The 24,640-nt window shown below is 37.4% G+C and overlaps 1 protein-coding gene and 1 non-coding gene across 9 annotated transcripts in view; both read left to right on the top strand.

Annotated features, from left to right (window-relative positions):
- The window catches only part of NBEAL1 (neurobeachin like 1), a 180,892-nt gene that overhangs the window by 99,194 nt on the left and 57,058 nt on the right, over positions 1–24,640 (top strand). For all 8 annotated transcript variants that reach the window (XM_067026594.1, XM_067026592.1, XM_067026598.1 and 5 more), the window contains 6 exons: positions 479–632; positions 934–1,062; positions 5,847–6,152; positions 6,241–6,390; positions 19,578–19,735; positions 21,883–22,007. In XM_067026594.1, the coding sequence (XP_066882695.1) occupies positions 479–632; positions 934–1,062; positions 5,847–6,152; positions 6,241–6,390; positions 19,578–19,735; positions 21,883–22,007 (1,022 nt within the window). The remainder of the gene's footprint in view (positions 1–478; positions 633–933; positions 1,063–5,846; positions 6,153–6,240; positions 6,391–19,577; positions 19,736–21,882; positions 22,008–24,640) is intronic.
- TRNAK-UUU (transfer RNA lysine (anticodon UUU)) lies at positions 23,440–23,512 on the top strand. The gene has a single exon. It is a non-coding gene; the product is annotated as a tRNA-Lys (tRNA).

Consider the following 24,640-nt stretch of genomic DNA (forward strand, 5'->3'; position numbering starts at 1 on the left):
AATTACTTCTCTAAAGCTTTGAGTTCCCTGCATATGATAGAACACTGTACCAACAGCACACTAGAACAGAATTACTTTTTTGTTTTTCCATAGGGCTAGACTCTCTGTAAGGCATAAGGCTTTCTTCCCTATCATTTCCAATTTCAGTTTTAAGGAAACTTTGAAGTATCTCATGGAGGCTGGAATGTGAATTATTTTCATAGCTTTTTTAAGGTCAAGTCAAACAGGTAACTTTTACTTTGCCTTTTAATATTAGGTATATTAAAGATAAGTACTCCAAAGATTAAAAAGTTGCTTCATTATTACTAAATTCCATCCACAGTGTCTTATACCTGCCAGTGATACTGTATCTTTGGAGGTACATTCCTATTAATAATGAGGTTTGTTGTTGCTGGGGTTTTTGCTTTTTGTTTTTTTTGGTGACCTGTTATTTTTATAAATATAAAATGGTTTTAAGAGGACTTTGTTTTATACTTAGTTTGCTACAGAAGATGTTAGAATGGGCAATCACAGAAAACAGAGAAGCAAAATTTAATCCAGTAACTGCTGAAAATGCTTTCCGACTCATGCTGATCATACAGGACTTTCTGCAGTCAGAGGGACTAGTTAATTCGAACATGTGGACTGAGAAGGTGCAGTAACATCTCTTTGAAATTATTTTTTTGGTAGTGAAGGAATTTATTTAAAGAAAGAAATTTTGTATCCCTTCTTTTCAGAGCATTAATATTTAATCAGATGCGATAAACCTGGATAAGATGTGATAGTCGCAGATTTTGTTAAGTAACTCTTACTAGGATAATTCTTTTGGTTTTTACCAATTGAACATTGAATTAGTTTTGAAATATTTATGATTTGTATTACTGTTGGGAAAACTCATCATCAGTAGATTTAAAAATGGAATGTTTTTATTTCTCAATTTTTCCTTTGTGTTAGCTTTTAGAGGATATGATGCTGCTCTTCGATAGTCTGTCAGTTTGGTATTCTGAAAGTCCAGTATGGGTGAAACTCTCTCAGATTCAAATCCAGATGCTTCTAGGCTTCATTGGAAGGGGTAATTTGCAGGTTTGTCAATTCTTTTACATTATTTTATATACTCACGTGCAACATAGGAATTCGTGCAGTAACTGAATGGCAATTATGTTTTCAGCGTTTTAAATTTTTAATTAGTTTCAAAGATATCATGATTTAACTCTAGTTTCAATTTTGTGAGATGACAAAGAAGCTTGAGAGGCAGCTAATCGATTCTTTTTTCCTGATGTTTATGATTCAGTATAATTTAAGGTTTCCTTTTAGAGGATTTATACATAGCTTCTATTAGAGGGCATTACTCACATCATCTACCTTTAGTGTAGCTAGGAGCTATACAGCCTGCATAGACTTTTATACATGTGAAGTTTAGGGCTTGCATTTTTAGGAAAATTATTTTTTAAATTGTTCTGTCAAAATCTTTTTCTGTACTTAATAATCCACAAATTCAGTTTTACATTTATCTCATTTTTCTTTATTAAACTCTTACTGAATACCTACCAAGTGTTAGCATTGTGCTAGGTTTCTGTTATAAAGATAAATAAAAGATGGACCCACATAATATTTATTATTTTCAAAATTTTTAAAGGTTAGGAAAGTTCCATGCAGATTTTAGTCTGTCATCTTTCTATTTACATTGGATGCTTGTGATTACCTGCATTGGATTAGTCATGACATGTATCGCATGGTTATTTACCTGGCCCTTTTTATTTTCTTTTGATAATTGCTTCTAATATAAACTTGCTATAATATTGATAAGAACATGAGGAGGTTAAAATACCATAAGGTTGCCCTGTTTTAAAAAGACCATATTTTTCAATAGTTATTCTTTTCCAGTCATTAAAGAAAACATACTCATTGTGGAAAGTACACAAAAAACATAGAGAAAAAATAGATAAAACATCCTTCATCCCATAGCGTAAGAGAAAACAACTGTCAATATTTTAATGTTTTTTTCTCTGTACATATTTTTCAGATGATTAAAACCATCATATATTTTGATAATTTTGTGTTCTTTTTTATTTTTCTTACAACTATATTAAACTCATTTCCCCATGTTACTAACTTTTTAAAGACAGTGGTTTTTTCCCTAATCATAAAGGTAACACATGGTCATTGTAAGAAACATGGAAAAAGCAGAAAAGCTAAACAAAAAGTAAACATTCTGATATATGGATGATAAAAATTTGAATTGTACAGCTTTTAAATACAGTTTGAAAATTATATGAACTAAGAACTTTAAAAAAGTTATTATATGTTTTGTCTAGTAATTCTACTCTAAAACTATCCTGAGGTAATAATCTAAAATACCAAACAGTATTTGTACACATAGATGTTCATTGTAGTTTTCTTTTTTTATCCATCTAGAAATAGAACAAAGATAACTTTTTTGGCTTTTTTATTAATATGAGTCTGGTGGCTGTTAAAGCCCGTGCAGCCAGCATACCAGGTAGTTCTTTTTTTAGATATTAGAACTCTGTTTTTTTCCACTCATGATCACCCTCAGTGTTTTTCTCCTTGGTGAGATTTCCAAGGAGAAGTAAAATGTCTGTTTTAATTTGCTCACGATTAAATATCTAGTGCCTGTACCACATTAGGACTCTATAAATACTTATGAAATAAAGTGTGCAGCACCTACAGATAAGACTGATCCTATCAACCAGTAGTTAGTGACCTATAACACTTCTCACTAGCTACTTGTTTAGTTTCACTCTCGCAGGAATAAAAGCATATTTCCCCGAGGTTGTGCATGTTAAAGGCTGGGGAAGGAACCCCTTCCCTTATAGGGGTTTAAATAGAGTTGTCTGCAAAAAGAATCTGGCTAGCAAATTTGTTTTGTTTGGCCCATACATTATTATTTAATTGCCAGCATTTAAGTATTAGGAGATTTCACATAAACGCCAGGATTTCCCAGCTTGTCTTTAAAGCAGGACTGAGTAGTTGTTGATTTATTTAGATGCAGTATATGGTCACCGCGTTGTCTGGGTTTCTGCTCCTTCAGTTGTCTTAGCTCAGCCAGTGATTCTCTTCACTAGCTACACATGAAATCACCTAGAGGAGCTTTTTAAAAATGCCTTTGTGTGGGGCATCACTCAGTAATTAAACAGGGGAACTAGGGCCCTGGTATTTTTTTTGTCATTTCTTGGATGACCGTAATGTAGTACTGTTTATAATGTGAGGGCAGGGCGATTATATCTATGTGGGGGGGGGTTGTGTGTGTGTATCCAAAGTTGTCAGTGGTAAGTAAATCATTGTATTCACTGAAAGTGTCTTTATACTTTTAAATAAACATATAAACTTACAGTTATTTAATACTGTGATACTAAGTTAAAAGCAAAGCACTGAATATTCAACCTTTCATGTGAATAGTATTTTTAAAACATATAGCAAAAAAGCCCAGAATATTAACATTGGTATTTCCTGGATAATGAGATTTTATGACCTTTTGTCTCACATTTGTTGGCCTCTATTGGGTCTAAGCTGCTTTAGTGAGATTCAAAGACTAAAGTGGGGCTTCTCTGGTGGCGCAGTGGTTGAGAGTCCGCCTGCCGATGCAGGGCACAGAGGTTCGTGCCCCAGTCTGGGAAGATCCCACATGCTGCGGAGCGGCTTGGCCCGTGAGCCATGGCTGCTGAGCCTGCGCGTCCGGAGCCTGTGCTCCACAACATGAGAAGCTATAACAGTGAGAGGCCCATGTACTGCAAAAAAAAAAAAAAGTCAAAGACTAAAGCGAAGGGATTTGGGGAAAACCTGAGAAGGATAGAGACGCTTCACTAGTAGAGGCTTAAGTTAAAAGTAGAAAAATTAAAGTTTTGAGCCATCTTAGAGGTTGTTTCCTCCAATGTTGTTTGCTTCTTTAAGTCTTGCATGGAAAGACTGCCTGAGATCCCTTATTGTTGCCTTGGCCTGCAAAGACGTGTGCATAAAGCTCAGATAGCTTTTGGTACACATATATTCTTTTTGTTTTTTAACATCTTTATTGGAGTATAATTGCTTTACAGTGGTGTGTTAGTTTCTGCTTTATAACATAATGAATCAGCTATACATTTACATATATTCCCATATCTCCTCACTCTTGTGTCTCCCTCCCACCCTCCCTATCCGACCCTTCTAGGTGGTCACAAAGTACCGAGCTGATCTCCCTGTGCTATGTGGCTGCTTCTCACTAGCTATCTATTTTACATTTAGTAGTATATATAAGTGCATGCCACTCTCTCATTTCATCCCAGCTTACCCTTCCCCCTCCCCTTGTCCTCAACTCCATTCTCTACGTTTGCATCTTTATTCCTGTCCTGCCCCTAGGTTCTTCATTACCGTTTTTGATTTAGATTCCGTATATAGTCACACATATATTCTTGAAGTGATGTCAGTTTTTAATAATTCCTTTCTTTCTCTTGCTTTTCTTTATTTTGAAAGTAATATGATCCAGAATTGGGTTATAGGGTTAAGGGAGAAGGAGACAGTTTATATCATTTGTTCTGTTTTGGTTTTAAGACTTCCATCTTTCTCTAGTCTAGATGAAAGGAGGCCCCTTTGTGACCAATTTACCTTTCTAGGATGGAGTTTAAGGCCAGAGCTTAAGAGTAATATAGCATATTCCTGTGACTGGGTTTGTGCCCTAGATATGTATTTTCCTTGGGAACTTTACTCAGTTGCCTGTTCACTGTCCTTTATCTATAAGAATGCTTTTGATTCCAAATAACAGAAATATCAATGCAAGCTGACTTAGTTAAGAAGATGCATATAGTTGAAAATTCCATAGCTAAGATGAGTTTAAGGCATGATTCAGTCAAGGCTCTAGTTCCATTTGTTTGCTGTTCTCACAGCATTGCTCTCCATCATGTCAGCTTATCTTAAGCTGGCTGCCCTTATTGTCACAAAATCACTGCCAGCAGCAATTAAGGCTACATGCTTCCTTGTTCATATCCAGAGAAAGAGAGTGCTTCTTCCTAGAGTAATTGTTGGTAGACAGTTCTTCATGGATCTCTTGTGAATACAGACACTGGATGTCTTTGTGGTGACTGTCTTTTTGAGCATGCATGTATAGTGAACAGCTTGGGAAGACAGAGATGATGTCTCCCTCCAGAGCAAAAGCAGGTTTGTTTACCGTCCAGTATAATAAAGATAATGTCTCCTTCCAAGGCAACGTTCAGGTACACTTACTACCCAATTTAAAAGACTTGTGTTCACTTTGCTTGGGGTTCCTCTCTTATAATGCAACCACTGAGTGTTCAAGCATCATCTAGTTCTGTTCATTTCTCACCATGGAATTACATTTGGGGGAACAGGGCAAATGCTGATATTCTGGCTGTTGCTAATGCGGTAGATCTTCGTCTCTGATCCAGGAGTCTCATTCTTCTGCCAGCATCTATGAAACAGTGATAGGCTAACTTGTCAGCTTGGAGATGAGGTATTGATAAAATCCAAGCCCTTTCACAGTTCTTTACAGTTATTGTATAAAAGTTGTGTCTTTGCATGATGAAGCTATCCCTGAATGAATCCATGTGACAAAGACAGTGACATGAGTTGACTGAAAGATGAGTTACCTGAACCAGTCACTGTGGCAGGGGGTTGGATATTCTGTTTGGTTTATATCTTTTAGAACTAGAGATGGAATCATCCCTGAATTCTTGCAAACTCTCTACTCTGAAGGAATAGAGTGGATGTTGGGGTGATTAATTATCAACCTCTTAATTTTTCTGTATATTCCAAATTAAACATGGGTTACTTTTATAATTTATTTTAAAAAGCAAGTTCAAGAGGAGCCAAAGAACTTTGTTATCACTAAATATCTGCTTTATTTTACTATTTTACTCCAGGTTTGTGCAGTAGCATCAGCTAAGCTAAACACCCTTCTTCAGACCAAGGTGATTGAAAATCAGGATGAAGCATGTTACATTTTAGGGAAGCTGGAACATGTTCTAAGTCAATCAATCAAGGAACAGACTGAAATATACTCATTTCTGATTCCGCTTGTCCGTACCCTCGTTTCCAAAATTTATGAGCTTCTCTTCATGAACTTGCATCTGCCTTCTTTACCTTTTACCAATGGAAGCTCTTCATTTTTCGAAGATTTTCAAGAATATTGCAGTTCAAATGAATGGCAAGTTTACATTGAAAAATATGTAAGTTTTATCTTTGTTAAATTATCTACTAAATTATCATTTTTATAGAAGCATGCATTAAATTTTACGTATGTATATTTTTTATAAGATTGTACCTTATATGAAGCAGTATGAAACCCATGCATTTTATGATGGTCATGAGAGCATGGCACTTTATTGGAAGGATTGTTATGAAGCCTTAATGGTGAATATGCATAAACGAGACCGGGAAGGGGGAGAGAGCAAGCTCAAGTTTCAGGTAAAAATTATTAAATGTTTTTAATACCAGTTTTTTATGTTGATCTCAAGCATTTAATGTTCAAATGAGAGTAATAACAAGACTGAACTTTGAAAACTCACAGTATTTCTTTTATGTTTTTTATTTTATTTATTTATTTATATTTTTAAACATCTTTATTAGAGTATAATTGCTTTACAATGATGTGTCAGTTTCTGCTTTATAACAAAGTGAATCAGTTATATATATACATATGTCCCCATATCTCTTCCCTCTTGTGTCTCCCCCCCGCCCCCCTCCCCATCCCACCCCTCTAGGTGGTCACAAAGCACCGAGCTGATCTCCCTGTGCTATGCGGCTACTTCCCACTAGCTATCTATTTTACGTTTGGTAGTGTATATATGTCCATGCCACTCTCTCACTTTGTCCCAGCTTACCCTTCCCCCTCCACGTATCCTCAAGTCCATTCTCTAGTAGGTCTGCATCTTTATTCCCGTCTTGCCCCTAGGTTCTTTTGACCATTTTCTTTTCTTTTCTTTTAGATTCCATATATATGTGTTAGCATACAGTATTTGTTTTTCTCTTTCTGACTTACTTCACTCTGTATGACAGTCTCTAGATCCATTCACCTTGCTACAAATAACTCAGTTTCGTTCCTTTCTATGGCTGAGTAATATTCCATTGTATATATATGCCACATCTTCTTTATCCATTCATTTGTTGATGAACACTTAGGTTGCTTCCATGTCCTGGCTATTGTAAATAGAGCTGCAATGAACATTTTGGTACATGACTCTTTTTGAATTATGGTTTTCTCAGGGTATATGCCCAGTAGTGGGATTGCTGGGTCGTATGGTAGTTCTATTTTTAGTTTTTTAAGGAACTTCCATACTGTTCTCCATAATGGCTGTATCAATTTACATTCCCACCAACAGTACAAGAGGGTTCTCTTTTCTCCACACCCTCTCCAGCATTTATTTTTTCTAGATTTTTTGATGATGACCATTCTGACCTGTGTGAGATGATATCTCATTGTAGTTTTGATTTGCATTTCTCTAATGATTAATAATGTTGAGCATTCTTTCATGTGTTTGTTGGCAATCTGTATATATTCTTTGGAGAACTGTCTGTTTAGGTCTTCTGCCATTTTTGGATTGGGTTGTTTGTTTTTTTGATATGGAGTTGCATGAGTTACTTGTATGTTTTGGAGATTAATCCTTTGTCAGTTGCTTTGTTTGAAAATATTTTCTCTCATTGTGAGGGTTGTCTTTTCGTTTTGTTTATGGTTTCCATTGCTGTGCAAAATCTTTTAAGTTACATTAGGTCCCATTTGTTTATTTATTTAATTTTTTTGCGGTACGCGGGCCTCTCACTGTTGTGGCCTCTCCCGCTGCGGAGCACAGGCTCCGGATGCACAGGCTCACTGGCCATGGCTCATGGGCCTAGCCGCTCCGCGGCAAGTGGGATCTTCCCGGACCGGGGCACGAACCCATGTCCCCTGCATCAGCAGGCGGACTCTCAACCACTGCTCCACCAGGGAAGCCTTATTTTTGTTTTTATTTCCATTTCTCTAGGAGGTGGGTCAAAAAGGATCTTGCTGTGATTTATGTCATAGAGTATTCTGTCGATGTTTTCCTCTAAGAGTTTGATCGTGTCTGGCCTTACATTTAGGTCTTTAATCCATTTTGAGTTTATTTTTGTGTATGGTGTTAGGGAGTGTTCTAATTTCATATTTTTACATGTAGCTGTCCAGTTTTCCCAGCACCACTTATTGAAGAGGTTGTCTTTTCTCCACTGTATATTCTTGCCTCCTTTATGAAAGATAAGGTGACCATATGTGCGTGGGTTTATCTCTGGGCTTTCTATCCTGTTCCATTGATCTCTATTTCTGTTTTTGTGCCAGTACCATACTGTCTTGATTACTGTAGCTTTGTAGTATAGTCTGAAGTCAGGGAGCCTGATTCCTCCAGCTCCATTTTTCGTTCTCAAGATTGCTTTGGCTATTCGGGGTCTTTTGTGTTTCCATACATACTGTAAAATTTTCTGTTCTAGTTTTGTGAAAAGTGCCAGTGGTTGTTTGATAGGGATAGCATTGAATCTGAAGATTGCTTTGGGTAGTGGAGTCATTTTCACAATGTTGATTCTTCCAATCCAGAAACATGGTATACCTCTCCATCTATTTGTATCATCTTTAATTTCTTTCATCAGTGTCTTATAATTTTCTGCATACAGGTCTTTTGTCTCTTTAAGTAGGTTTATTCCTAGATATTTTATTCTTTTTGTTGCAATGGTAAATGGGAGTGTTTTCCTAATTTCACTGTCAGATTTTGCATCATTAGTATATAGGAATGCAAGAGATTTCTGTGCATTAATTTTGTATCCTGGTACTCTACCAAATTCATTGATTAGCTCTAGTAGTTTTCTGGTAGCATCTTTAGGATTCTCTATGTATAGTATTATGTCATCTGCAAACAGTGACAGCTTTACTTCTTCTTTTCCAATGTGGATTCCTTTTATTTCTTTTTCTTTCCTGATTGCTGTGGCTAAAACTTCCAAAACTATGTTGAATAATAGTGGTGAGAGTGGGCAACCTTGTCTTGTTCCTGATCTTAGTGGAAATGGTTTCAGTTTTTCACCATTGAGGACAGTGTTGGCTGTGGGTTTCTCATATATGGGCTTTATTTTGTTGAGGAAAGTTCCCTCTATGCCTACTTTCTGGAGGGTTTTTATCATAAATGGGTTTTGAATTTTGTCGAAAGCTTTCTCTGCATCTGTTGAGATGATCATATGATTTTTCTCCTTCAGTTTGTTAATATGGTGTATCACGTTGATTGATTTGCATATATTGAAGAATCCTTGCATTCCTAGGATAAACCCCACTTGATCATAATGTATTATCCTTTTAATGTGCTGTTTGATTCTGTTTGCTAGTATTTTGTTGAGGAATTTTGCATCTATGTTCATCAGTGATATTGGCCTGTAGATTTCTTTTTTTGTGACATCCTTGTCTGGTTTGGTATCAGAATGATGGTGGCCTCGTAGAATGAGTTTGGGAGTGTTCCCCCCTCTGCTGTGTTTTGGACGAGTTTGAGAAGGATAGGTGTTAGCTCTTCTCTAAATGTTTGAAAATTCACCTGTGAAGCCCTCTGTTCCTGGGCTTTTGTTTGTTGGAAGATTTTTCATCACAGTTTCAATTTCAGTGCTTGTGATTGGTCTGTTCATATCTTCTATTTCTTCCTGGTTCAGTCTCAGAAGGTTGTGCATTTCTAAGAATTTGTCCATTTCTTCCAGGTTGTCCATTTTATTGGCATATAGTTGCTTCTGGTAGTCTCTCATGAACCGTTGTATTTCTGCAGTGTCAGTTGTTACTTCTCCTTTTCCACTTCTAATTCTATTGATTTGAGTCTTCTCCCTTTTTTTTCTTGATGAGTCTGGCTAATGGTTTTTCAATGTTGTTTATCTTCTCAAAGAAGCAGCTTTTAGTTTTATTGATCTTTCCTATCATTTCCTTCATTTCTTTTTCATTTATTTCTGATCTAATCTTTATGATTTGTTTCCTTCTGCTAACATTGGGGCTTGTTTGTTCTTTTTTCTCTAATTGCTTTAGGTGTAAGGTTAGGTTGTTTATTTGAGATGTTTCTTGTTTCTTAAGGTAGGCTTGTATAGCTATAAACTTCCCTCTTAGAACTGCTTTTGCTGTATACCATAGGTTTTGTGTCATTGTATTTTCATTGTCATTTGTTTCTAGGTATTTCTTGATTTCCTCTTTGATTTCTTCAGTGGTCTCTTGGTTATTAAGTGTGTTGTTTAGCCTCCATGTTTTTGTATTTCCTACAGATTTCTTCCTGTAATTGATATCTAGTCTCATAGCATTGTGGTCAGAAAAGATACTTGATATGATTTCAATTTTCTTAAATTTACCAACGCTTGATTTGTGACCTAAGGTGTGATATATCCTGGAGAATGTTCCTTGGGCACTTGAGAAGAATGTGTATGCTGTTGTTTTTGGAGGGAATGTCCTATAAATATCAATTAAGTCCATCTTGTTTAATGTATCATTAAAAGCTTGTGTTTCCTTATTTATTCTCATTTTGGATTATCTGTCCCTCGGTGAAAGTGGGGTGTTGACGTCCCCTAGTATGATTGCATTACTGTCCATTTCCCCTTTAATGGCTGTTCGTATTTGCCTTATGTATTGAGGTACTCCTATGTTGGGTGCATAAATATTTAGAATTGTTATATCTTCTTGGATTGATCCCTTGATTATTATGTCATGTCCTTCTTTGTCTCTTGTAGTAGTCTTTGTTTTAAAGTCTATTTTGTCTGATATGAGAATTGCTACTCCTGCTTTCCTTTGATTTCCATTTGCATGGAATATCTTTTTCCATCTCCTCACTTTCAGTCTGTATGTGTCCCTAGGTCTGAAGTGGGTTTCTTGTAGGCAGCATATATATGGGTCTTGTTTTTGTATCCATTCAGCCAGTCTGTGTCTTTGGTTGGAGCATTTAATCCATTTACATTTAAGGTAATTATTGATATGTATGTTCCTATTACCATTTTCTTAATTGTTTTGGGTTTATTATTGTAGGTCTTTTCCTTCTCTTGTGTTTCCTGCCTAGAGAAGTTCCTTTAGCATTTGTTGTAAAGCTGGTTTGGTGGTGCTGAATTCTCTTAGCTTTTGCTTGTCTGTAAAGCTTTTAATTTCTCCACCAAATCTGAATGAGATCCTTGCTGGGTAGAGTAATCTTGGTTGTAGGTTTTTCCCTTTCATCACTTTAAATATGTCCTGCAACTCCCTTCTGGCTTGCAGAGTTCCTTCTGAAAGATCAGCTGTTAACCTTATGAGGATTCCCTTATGTGTTACTTGTTGTTTTTCCCTTGCTGCTTTTAATATTCGTTCTTTGTATTTAATTTTTGATAGTTTGGTTAATATGTGTCTTGGCATGTTTCTCCTTGGATTTATCCTGTATGGGACTCTGCGCTTCCTGGACTTGATTAACTATTTCCTTTCCCATATTAGGGAAGTTTTCAACTATAATTTCTTCAAATATTTTCTCAGTCCCTTTCTTTTTCTCTTCTTCTTCTGGGACCCCTATAATTTGAACGTTGGTGCGTTTAATGTTTTCCCAGAGGTCTCTGAGACTGTCCGCAATTTTTTTCATTCTTTTTTCTTTATTCTGCTCTGCAGTAGTTATTTCCACTATTTTATCTTCCAGGTCACTTATCCGTTCTTCTGCCTCAGTTATTCTGCTATTGATCCCTTGTAGAGAATTTTAAATTTCATTTATTGTGTTGTTCATCATTGTTTGTTTGGTCTTTAGTTCTTCTAGGTCCTTGTTAAACATTTCTTTTATTTCCTCCATTTTCTTTCCAAGATTTTGGATCATCTTTACTATCATTATTCTGAATTCTTTTTCCAGTAGACTGCCTATTTCCTCTTCATTTGTTAGGTCTTGTGGGTTTTTGCCTTGCTCCTTCATCTGCTGTGTGTTACTCTGTCTTCTCATTTTGCTTAACTTACTGTGTTTGGGGTCTCCTTTTCACAGTCTGCAGGTTCGTAGTTTCCGTTGTTTTTTTGGTGTCTGTCCCCAGTGGCTAAGTTTGGTTCAGTGGGTTGTGTTGGCTTCCTGGTGGAGGGGACTAGTTTCTGTGTTTTGGTGGATGAGGTTGGATCTTGTCTTTCTGGTGGGCAGGTCCACGTCTGGTGGTGTGTTTTGGGGTGTCTGTGGTCTTATTATGATTTTAGGCAGCCTCCCTGGTAATGGATGGCATTGTGTTCCTGTCTTGCTAGTTGTTTGGCATAGGGTGTCCAGCACTGTAGCTTGCTGCTCGTTGAGTGGAGCTGGGTCTTGTCATTGAGATGAGATCTCTGGGAGATTTTTGCCGTTTGATATTACGTGGAGCTGGGCAGTCTCTTGTGGACCAGTGTCCTCAGCTTGGCCCTCCCACCTCAGTGGCACAGCCCTGATTCATGGCTGGAGCACCAAGAGCCTGTCCTCCACACGGCTCAGAATAAAAGGGAGGAAAAAAAGAAGGAAAGAAAAAACATAAAATAAAATAAAATAAAATGAAATAAAGTTATTAAAATAAAAAATAATTAAGAAAAAAAATTTTTAAGTAATAAAAAAAAAGAAAACCAGACAGACAGACCCCTAGGACAAATGGCAAAAGCAAAGCTATACAGACAAAATCTCACACAGAAGCATACACATACACACTCACAGAAAGAGAAAAAGTTGGAAAAATGTATATATCATTGTTCCCAATGTCCACCTCCTCAATTTGGGATGATTCGTTGTCTCTTCAGGTATCCCACAGATGCAGGGTACATCAAGTTGATTGTGGAGATTTAATCCGCTGCTCCTGAGACTGCTGGGAGAAATTTCCCTTTCTCTTCCTTGTTCGCACAGCTCCTGGGGTTCAGCTTTGGATTTGGCCCCTCCTTTGCATGTAGGTCGCCTGAGGGTGTCTGTTCTTCGCTCAGATAGGACAGGGTTAAAGGAGCCGCTGATTCAGAGGCTCTGGCTCACTCAGGCTGGGGGGAGGGAGGGGTACGGATGTGGGGCAAGCCTGCGGCGGCAGAGGCCAGCGTAACTTTGCAGCAGCGTGAGGCGCACAGTGCGTTCTCCCGGGGAAGTTGTCCCTGGATCATGGGACCCTGGCAGTGATGGGCTGCACAGGCTCCCAGGAGGGGAGGTGTAGATAGTGACCTGTGCTCGCACACAGGCTTCTTGGTGGCGGCAGCAGCAGCCTTAGCATCCCATGCCTGTCTCTGGGGTCCGCTCTGATAGCTGCGGCTCGCGCCCATATCTGGAGCTTCTTTAAGTGGCACTCTTGATCCCCTCTCCTCGCACACCAGGAAACAAAGAGGCAAGAAAAAGTCTCTTGCCTCTTTGGCAGCTCCAGACATTTTCCCGGGCTCCCTCCTGGGCAGCTGTGTTTCATGCAGCCAACCCCAGTCCTCTCCCTGGGATCTGACCTCTGAAACCTGAGCCTCAGCTCCCAGCCCCCAACAAGCCTCTCGGGCTGGTGAGTGCTGGTCGGCACCGATCTTCTATGTGGGAATCTCTCCGCTTTGCCCTCCGTACTCCTGTTTCTGCGCTCTCTTCCATGGCTCCAAAGCTTCACCCCTCTGATACCTGCAGTCTCCGCCCACGAAGGGCTTTCGTAGTGTGTGGAAACCTGTCCTCCTTCACAGCTCCTTCCCACCGGTGCAGGTCCCATCCCTGTTCTTTTGTCTCTGTTTTTTTTTTTTTTTTTTTCTTTTACCCTATCCTGGTATGTGGGGAGTTTCTTTTGGGAGGTCTGAGGTCTTCTGCCAGTGTTCAGTAGGTGTTCTATAGGAGCAGTTCCACAAGTAGATGTATTTCTGATGTATTTGTGGGGAGGAAGGTGATTCCGCATCTTACTCTTCCGCCATCATGAAGCTCCTCCAAGTTGTATTCACTCTGGCCCGCGGTCCCAAGGACTGTTGTGACTTCGGCTGGTGGGGCCCCTCCAGAGCTGGCAGCCTCAGTGAGGCCGCCCTCCCCTTGGGCTCCAGGGCACTTCAGTCTGAACAGTATTTCTTATTGTTTGTCTGAAAATTATTTGAGAATTGGAAGAAAAACAGATAAGTAACAACTTAAAAATTAATATCAAAATATTCTATACATAGTGATTATGTAAAAAGTCTATCAAGCTGATAGTAGATATCTTTAAGGAGACTGAGTATATATCAGTGCTTAGAGGGAAATTTATAACATAAAGTACTTATTAATTTGAGAACTTTCTTCTTTTTTAGTATAAGTTCATTCTACCCTAAGGAACTTGAAAAAGTAAACTAAATTACATTAATTTGGGTTTTTTTTGTTTTGGCCATGCCACGTGGCTTGTGGGATCTTAGTTCCCCGACCAGGGATTGAACCTGAGCCACCACAGTGAAAGCGCGGAGTCCTAACTGCTGGACTGCCAGGGAATTCCCTACATTAGTTTTTAAATAAGAAATTATTAAAGAGCAGAAATCAATGGAATTGAAAGCAGAAAAACAATAGAGAAAATAAATGAAACCAAAATCTACTTAAGATATCAATAAAATTGATAAACTTCTAGCCAAATTGAGGGGAAAAAGTGAAAAATTACTCGTACCAGAAATGAATCACCACTGACTTCACAGACCATCAACATGATAATAAGGGACTACTGCAGGCTAATCTGTGCACATAAATAAGATGATTTAGATGAAATGGTTCACTTTCTTGACAACTACAAATTTCCCAAGCTAATTCAATAATAAGTAGATAACCTGGATAGTTCTCTGTTAAAAAAATTGAATTTATAGTCAAATACCTTCGAAAAGGGAAAACTCTAGGCCCAGATGGTTTCAGCAGCAAATTTTACCAAATGTTTAACGGAGAAATTACACCAATTCCTCACACTCTCTTCAGAAAATTGAAAAGTGGCATAACTTCCCAACTCATTATGAGGCAATATTACCCTCATATTGAAACCATACATAAACAGTGCAAGAAAACTAAAGACCAGTATCCCTTGGGAACATAAGTGCAAACCAGATCTAGCAATGTATTAAAAAAAATACATCACAACCAGGTAGAGTGTCTGTTGGGAATGCAAGGCTGCTTCAACATTTGATGATCAGTTAATAATCAGTCACATTAATAGACTTATCAAGAAATAGTACATGATCATATCAGTAGATGCAGAAAAAGCATTTGAGAAAATTCAACATCCATTTATGATCAAAGTTTTTAGTAAACTAGGATTAGAAGGGAATACCTAAATCTCTACAAAAATCATACAGCTAGCTTCATATTTAATGGTGAAAAACTGAGTGCTTTCCCCATAAAATAGAGACTAGGGTGGACTGTTCACTTTCACTCTTCTTAGTCACTGTTGTACTATAAGACATAGCAAATGCAATAAGGATAGAAAAAGAAAAAAAAGACATATTGGGAAGGAAGAAATAAAACTATTTGCAGATCACATAATTATCTGTGTAGAAAATCCTAAGGAATCTATCAGAAATCTCCTATAATTAAAGAATTTAGCAACATTGCAGGACACAATATCAATACACAAAATTTAATCATATTTCTGTATACTAGCAACGAGCAATTGGAAACTGTAATTTAAAAAAATACTATTTACAATAGGTCTAAAAGGAATGAGGTACTTAGATATCAATCTAACAAAATATGTATAGAATCTATATGCTAAAAACTACAGAACACAGATGAAACAAATTAGGGAACACCAAATAAAAACACGTTTATTCCATAACTTAGGTATAAAAAGAAACATTTGTAATCCACCACTACTAATATTTTGGTATATTATCCTTCCTGTATTTTTATGTATATATTTGGTTTAACCAAAATGGTAGTTTCATTTGCTACTACTTTCTTAAAATGTATTGTGACATTTTTCCGTGCCATTATATGATTGTCTAATATTCCATTATATTATGTATTAGAAGATTTAAACTTATTTCCCCGTTTTAGACCTAATTTAACAGTTTCTTCTTTATTATAAATAGTATTGATCGTCTCTGTAGTCATATTTTTATGCTTATCCAGAATGACTTCCTTAGAATAAGTGGAATTACCGATATGGAGCAATTATGATAATAATTACTGTTATATTGCCCTCAAAGATGTTCTACCGATTACTATACCAACCAGCATTTTCCTTGTAACTTCACCCTTAGCTTTTCTAGAAAAACATGATTTGAGAATATCCTTATGGGGAGCGCAGGCAGGATGGCCGTCAGCACTGAAGTCCTGGGCAGCCGGGGTGGCAGGGGTGGCCGGGCGGCCCCCGCAGCGCGGATGCTGCTGCCGCTGCAAACGACGGAGCTTTGCGTGTTGCGCCGGCACAGCACTCTTCGGGGCCGGACGGACACCCCGCGTCCATGGCCAAAGGGCCAGGAAGCTGGCCACACGTATTCACCGTAAGCGTGCCTTTCCCGTCCACCTTGGAGGCGGAGATTGCCCGTGGGTCCCTGGCCCCAGGTGCCGAACTGCACCAAGGGGCGGTTGGGAAGAAGCTCATAGTGGCAGCGTCCTGGTGGTCCGCTGGAGAGCTGGATTCCCGCCTTCTCCGAATTTCCATCGTCAACTTTCTTGACCGGCTTTCTCTAGTGATAACGGCCCATGCAGCGCTTTGGGCCCCCTGTTGCCCACTAAGCCAGGGCTAGAGAAAGGGGTTAAGGTCTAAACTTGTGTCCCTTCCTAGACAGTGCATCCCTCCTAGGGCAGTGATTCCTGCAGTAGTTGCCACTTTACTATGGGGGCCTCATCTTTTGCCTCTACTGGCCCTTGGGTGCTGAGGGTTCACTTGCTTTGTTTGGTGCTTAAATGTTTCTTAACTACTGAAAATAAAACTGAGCTACGATGCAATGTCTGACTTTATTTTCAACTATAGCTCCTTTAAATATTCTTGCCTTTGTCGTTCGATTGGAGGGGAGGTTCTGTGATTCAGATATTCAAGTAGTACAGCGTAATTGAAGACAGTTTAAGAAATGGAAGAGGATAGGTCCTGTCATTCAGTATTAACTACTGTCCACATTTTGGAATATTGTCTTAGTTTTATAGTTGTATTTATGTAGTAAATATGTAACAGTAATAATTTTTGCAAGTTTAGCATTTTTCCTGATATTTTCATCTAACATGAACCTTTTTCTAAAAATTCTTCAAAAACATTATTGAATGGATACATAAAAGATACATTATTGAATGTTTAAATTCTTTTCAATTTTTGCCATATTATAGGTAATGATTCAGTGGAATGCTTGTATATAGAGCTTTGCCTGAGTGATTGTTTTCTTAAGATAGACTACAAGTGGTAGAATTGGTTAAATATTTAAAGCTCTCAATCTGCAGTGTGAAATTGCTCTCCAAACTGTACAGAAAATGTACCCTCCCACCAGAATGCTGGTTTCCCACATCCCAGTCACTACTGGGTCACCTCAGTAAATTTTTTTTAAAAACTGGGTTTGTATGACAAGAGCAAACAATTGAGAAACACTCGAAGAGGATCTCTGTGGCTTTCTGGCCTTGTCTCAGATCAATGAAGAAAAACTGCTTCCAGGACAGTCATTTAGGCCTTTAGTTAGGAGGAGTTAGCTTCCTGTGAAAGGTGTTGTATCCTGCAGCCTTTCTAAACTCACTTATTGTAGTAGTTCTTTGGTAGATGCCGTTGGATTTTCATCATTGGTGATCACGTTTTCTCAGAATAAAGGCAGTTTTGCTTTTTCCTTTAAAAAAAAAAAAAGAATATCCTTATGAGGACTTCCCTGGTGGCGCAGTGGTTAAGAATCTGCCTGCCAATGCAGGGGACATGAGTTCGATCCCTGGTCCGGGAAGATCCCACATGCCATGCACCAACTATGCCCATGTGCCACAACTATGAAGCTTGTACTCTAGAGCCCACGAGCCACAACTACTGAGCCCGTGTGCCACAACTACTGAAGCCCATGCACCTAGAGCCCATGCTTCACAACAAGAGAAGCCACCGCAACAAAGAGTAACCCCGGCTTGCCACAACTGGAGAAAGCCTGCGTGCAGCAAACGAAGACCCAACACAATCAAAAAAAAAAAAAAAAAAATATATATATATATATATATATATATATATATATATATATATATATATATCCTTACATGCTTCAACTTCAAAACTGTGAAATTGATGTTTAATTATCATGGAGCTCTCATGACTTCTTCAGTTGTCTCAGCAATGATCTGTTTTAAATATTTGATAACACCATCTCCCAAATCATTGATTTCCTACAAATATAGTAGTAATTACAGTAACAATTATAATAATAACTATAATTTATTGAGAGCTTACTACTTTTCTGGTGCTATATTAAGCACATTAAATCTTAATCTTTATGATGACAATTACTGTCAGCCCCATCTTACAGGTGATGGTACTGAGCTTCAGAGAATTAAGTACCTAAGATTTGTACCCAGCTCTAGTTCCAAAGCTTATAGACACACACTGCTGTGCTGCCTCTTTAAAAGATGTCTTTTTTTGGCTGTGTTGGGTCTTCATAGCCGTGCGTGGGCTTTCTCTAGTTGCTGTGAGCGGGGGCTACTCTTCGTTGTGGTACCTGGGCTTTTCACTGCAGTGGCTTCTCTTGTTGCAGAGCATGGGATCTAGGTGCACGGGCTTCAGTAGTTGCAGCATGCGGGCTCAGTAGTTGCAGTACGTGGGCTCAGTAGTTGCGGCAGGGCTCATAGGGCACGTAGGCTTCCGTAGTTGTGGCGCATGGGCTCCAGAGTGCCGGCTTGGTAGTTGTGGCTCACAGGCTTAGTTGCTTTGTGGCATGTGGGATCTTCCTGGGCAAGGGACCAAACCCATGTCCCCTGCATTGGCAGGTGGATTCTTAACCACTGCGCCACCAGGGAAGTCCCTAAAAGGTGTCTTTTTAATTCATGTCTTTAACTGTTCATTTTAATGTGATTCAGTGTTATTTGTTTGAAACAAGTTAAATACTATTTTATTTCCTAATATTTCCTAATAAATGAATGTCAGTGTGAGTTAGATAAGCCAGGCTTACCTCTTGTCTTTTTGAAAACTTAAAAATTTTAATTTCAGGGCTTAGAGTTATATCTTGGTATAATTTATTATCAGAATCTATTTTATCCTGAAAACTGGAATAGGTATGTGAATTCATTTGCTAGCTAGGATGCTGTTCAGAGAATAGCACTCTTAAGTGATGGAATTTTTCATTGTGAGAGATTTGCCCCCATAGATTTCTTTTGTCTTTGGCATTGCCTTTCAGGCCATCAACAGTAGAGTAGAATGTGGTTACTTTTCCTTTTACTTTATTTAAACTTGAGTCACATTCCAGATGCCTTATAAATCAAAAGATCTCAAAAGAAAATCATTTTACTTGATGGTATAAGGTTAATAATTCTGAGATTTAAAATCCTATGTTGAGACACTTTACATTTTTGAAGTTCTTCACATGTTCATTGTTGGTTAGTTGTTTTCTTAAGTTTTAAAAAATACAAGTAGATTATAGCTAGAATTATATTAAAGAAATGATTCTAATGGAATAAGAAAATCCTGTTGGTTACCAGCTTCTTTCTTTCATTGCTTGATTTTATTGGGTCAGATGTTTAAAATTAAGACATTAAAATTTAAATATGACTCTAAATATATGATTCAGTGCTATTATTTATTGCTGTTTCTTTCAGGAGTTTTTTGTGGAGCCATTTAATCGAAAAGCACGCCAAGAGAACTTGAGGTATAACAATATGCTTAAACAACTTAACAGTCCACGGTTAGCCACTCTAAGACGCTGGAAGGCAATAAAGCTCTATCTTACATGTGAAAGGGGACCTTGGGCTGAAAGGTAGGAGTGTCTATCATTCATTAAATACCCTTTTTTCTTTAGAACTCTGATCTAGAACTTTATGAATCAGTGACCTCTCCAATCCAATTTTTAAACTGTTCAGTTTTTTAAAAATTACTTTTAATTAATTTGCTTGCCTTTTATGGATTATAAGTTCAGTATGTGTAGAGCTTTGTGTGTATATGTTTTTCACCATGGAGTTATTTCCTTTTATCTTACCCTGTGACATAGAATTTGTTTTGATTCCATTTACTTCTGTCTTCCTGACACCACCTCTTTGAGCTAGGGTTAGTGACAATGTGTGTTTGAATATTTTACAATTTCTTTATTTGATCCTAAGTCACTTCTGTTTTGCTGAATTATATTTTATACACACACACATTTTTTAACAGCCCTTTTTATTGTGGTAAAATACACTTAATATAAAATTTGCTATTTTAACCATTTTAAAATGTACAATTTAGTGGCATTAAGGACATTGCTAATGTTGTGTAGTAATCACCACTGTCCAGCTTCAGAACATTTTCATCACCTGAAAAAGAAACCCTGGACCCATTAAGCAGTCACTAGCTATTATCCCTTCCCCTGACCCCTGGCAACCACCAGTCTGCTCTCTGTCTCTATGGATTTGCCTATTCTGGGTATTTCATATAAATGAAGTCATTCAGTATGTGGCCTTTTGTGCCCAGCTTCTTTCATTTAGCTTAGTGTTTTCACTGTGTTGTAGCATGTATCATTACTTTCTTTCCTTTTTATGGCTGAATAATATTCCATTGTATGGAATGGATGATGGACATTGGGTTGTTTTCCTTGTGGCTGTTGTGAATAGTATTGCTGTAAACATCTGTGGACAAGTGTTTGTTTCAACACCTGTTTCTAATTCTCTTGGTTATATACTAGAAGAATTACTGGGTCATATGGTAATTCTGTGTTCAACTTACTGAGGAATTGCCAAACGGTTTTTTTTTTTTTTTTTTTTTTTTTTTTTTTGCGGTACACGGGCCTCTCACTGTTGTGGCCTCTCCCGTTGCAGAGCACAGGCTCCGGACGCGCAGTCTCAGTGGCCATGGCTCATGGGCCTAGCCGCTCCGTGGCATGTGGGATCTTCCCAGACCAGGGCATGAACCCATATCCCCTGCATTGGCAAGCGGACTCTCAACCACTGTGCCACCAGGGAAGCCCTGACAAACGGTTTTTAACAGCAGCTGCATCATTTTACATTCCTATCAGCAATATTTGAGGGTTTCAGTTTCTCCACAACGTTACCAAGACTTGTCTTTTTTTTTTTTTATTATGGTCATCCTAGTGGGTGTGCAGTGGTATCTTATGATTTCATTGCAATTCCCTAATGACTAATGACATTGAGTATCTTTTCAGGTACTTGTTGGCCATTTGTATATCTTCTTTAAAGAAATGTCTATTAATTCTTTTGCCCATTTTAAAATCGGATTGTTTGACTTTTTGTGGTTGAACTGTAAGTTTTTTTTTTCAATAATAGACCCTTAGTGGATATATTGTCTATAAATATGTAGCTTGTCTTTTCACTTTCTCCATAGTGGCCTTTGATGCACAAAAGCTTTGAATTTTGAAGTACAGTTTATCTTTTTCTTTCTTTTGTTGCTTATGTTATTGATGTCTTATCTAAGAAACCATTCCCAAATCCAAGGTCATGAAGACTTTTGTTTCCTGTAAGAGTTTTAACTCTTATCTTTAGATCTTTGATCCATTTGCAATTATATTATCTTTTTTTGTAGTAAAATTATTATTTTATTTTGAAAACTGTATTTGGAATAAACTCCTAAATAGCTAGTTAAGAACTTCCTTGTAACAGTGAAAGAGTAAAATATATCAAGCTGTAAGTCTGAAGATTTATGTTCAAATCTTATTCCTGTACCTGTAAATCACATGGCATCTTAGGCAAATAATTTAGCCTGTCTTAGATTCCTCAGGTATAAACTGTTGATATGCATAATAACATTGGTTTTTTTCTCGGGGTTGTTTGGGTCAAATGAGATAAGGAATGTGAATGTTTTTATAATATGGTGCCAAAAAAATGTAAAGTACCCAATACTTACTCTATTTCAATCAACCAGTCTTTGTAATTTTGAGCTAAATAGTTTTATTTGTTTACTTATGAATATTCATAGGAAACAAAATCCACGTCACTGGAAGCTAGCTAATGTAGAAAATTATTCCCGCATGAGACTTAAATTGGTACCAAATTATAACTTCAAAACCCATGATGAAGCTAGTGCTTTGAGAGATAATCTAGGTGAGTTTCAATGGCTGTTTAATTATTTATTGAAGATAATGAGGGTGTTGGTGGGGATTGGTTATTGTTTTCATTGTTTCAAAATTATTTATTCATGAGAGATGGGTGACATTTTATAATTGATATTTAAGTGGTTGTATATGTTGCCTTTGGCCTAAATCTAAAATGACTTCCTATTTCAATTGATTGCAGTTTTTCAAAGAAAAATGTAATTTAAACTCATAAAATTATACTGTAGTTGATGTGAAATGTATCGTCTCTATTTCCATTATGGTATATGGTATAGTAAAACATGGTCCTCTAACCTTAGCCTTTTTCTTACCAAAACTGAGTTTTTTGTTTTGTTTTGTTTTTTGCGGTACGCGGGCCTCTCACTGTTGTGGCCTCTCCCGTTGCGGAGCACAGGCTCCGGACGCACAGGCTCAGCGGCCATGGCTCACGGGCCCAGCTGCTCTGCGGCATGTGGGATCTTCCTGGACCGGGGCACGAACCCGTGTCCCCTGCATCGGCAGGCGGACTCTCAACCACTGCACCACCAGGGAAGCCCCAAAACTGAGTTTAATGTTAAATATATTCAATATTTAGAATTCTTAGCAGCTCTTTAGGCCTTTCTTCTATGACCTGTTCTTCTTATAGAACTCCAGACATTTAGTATCTAGATGGGCCAATGCCCTTTTTCTAGAAAAAAGTGCTTAAAAATGCATAGCCTTGCAGTATATCAAAAGAGATTTGAAAGAGTTTCTAATATTCTTATGAAGCCCTTCCTTTATAGCCATCTGACTGGGCATCTGTGCACCTTATGTTTAGTGACTAAGTTATAGGTGAAATGAGTACCAGTTTTTTAATCTTACTTTTTAAAATTGCCTTAATATATTGGCCAGTACAGTAAATGCCATAAAATTGAGAGCTATGATGCCTGCCATCTAGTCTTATATTCTGAAATAAATCAGACACAGTAAGTGATTTCCCTTAATGTAAAATAATGGCCTTGTCCATGGTACAAAGAGTGTCTTATACGGGAATGGTCAGTGCCTATAGCTTGTCCTCCCAGTATATGTCCTGAGACTATTATACTTTCTCTACCTCTTAAAATTTTATACTTATCATGCAGAAAACATCTTTTGGTGCATGACTTCAATATAGTAATATTTAAGGAAGAGTTTTCTCTATTTTTCTTCATTTTTGCCAATAAATCCCACTCCAGGAAATTCCCTGTCCCTTTCCCTCCTTCTTCAACCCTCTTACACATGTATACAGGTATAATTTTATGTTTCTTCTTCTTGGTCTCAGTTGTTTTAAGTCCAGGAAAACTCTCTTTTTCCATCTCTGTTCCTTTCTTTACCTAGTTTTCAAAATTATCCCAAGAATAATGATGATAATAAAATTGTACAGAAGAAAAAAATCGTACATTTCAAAGTGAAATTGGGGGAATTCCCTGGCAGTCCAGTGGTTAGGACTCTGCACTTTTATTGCTGAGGGCCCAGGTTCGATCCCTGGTCAGGAAGCTGAGATTCCACAAGCCGCACCGCCCGGCTAAATAAATGAATGAATGTAAGTAAGTAAGTGAAATTGGTAATACTATAAAACCAGTGGCCTCAGTCTTTAAAACTCTTTAAAGTTCCTTGAAGTTTACTTCAGAATTAACTGCAGAATGTTTTACCTACTCCATATGTTTGTTTATAAGTATTTTCATTAGTATTTTTCTACTTGTATCAGATTATCTAGACTTGTATGTGATCAAAGCAGATTTATAAAAGAGAAATGCAGCTGTACATTAGGTTAATTCATTTTGTATGTCAGAGCAAGGATACCACTTGAGAAATTCAGGGAGGTTTTGTCATCTTTACAGTGTTTTGTTATTTAGCATGAATTATTTTTATTATACACATGAAATGTCTTTATTCATAGTTAAACATATAAATTTTTTCCAGTCCTACCTACACATTATGCATATATTTTTATTGCTATTCTTATGCCACCAGATAATTGAGAGATGAATGTGCAATAAGAATAGCTACCATTTATTTATTTTATGTGTGATGTGATGTATCTCCATTTCACAGTTGCAAAAACATAGATTCAGAGGGGTCATATGGTTAATAAATGGCAGAATAGAATTTGAATTTAGGTTTACCATTTCACAGCCCATCTTCTTTCCATTACACTAGCTCTGCCTTCTTACATTACTGCATAGTTCATGACATTTGTTGCATATATATGTATCAGAATTATCTATTAAATTCCATGCACTCCAGAAAGGAACACTCCAGCTTTTGGTCTTTGTATTATCTTGCAGTTAAAAATAATTTGTCACATTCTTTCTTAATATTTCTGTAGTACAAATGCACAGTAAAAATAATTCCATTGAATTAATATAGTGAGAATAATTCTTTAACTTACTTAGTGGTATGCTTTAAGAAGTAAATTTGATTAAAAAGATTACTTGGCTGTTTCTGAAACATAAATAATACCATCATTAAAGATAAATACCATCTTTTAAAACATTTATTCCTTATATTGTATGTATAATAATTTTTAAAAATCACAGTCAAGCAGCACAGATAACTCTAAATCATGTATAAAAACTTCTCTATAGTAAGTCACTTATCTTTGAAAATTTCAAGTACCTCCTT

This window comes from Kogia breviceps, chromosome 2 (genome assembly GCF_026419965.1).
Source record: "Kogia breviceps isolate mKogBre1 chromosome 2, mKogBre1 haplotype 1, whole genome shotgun sequence".
In the NCBI taxonomy this organism is placed as follows: Eukaryota; Metazoa; Chordata; class Mammalia; order Artiodactyla; family Physeteridae; genus Kogia; species Kogia breviceps.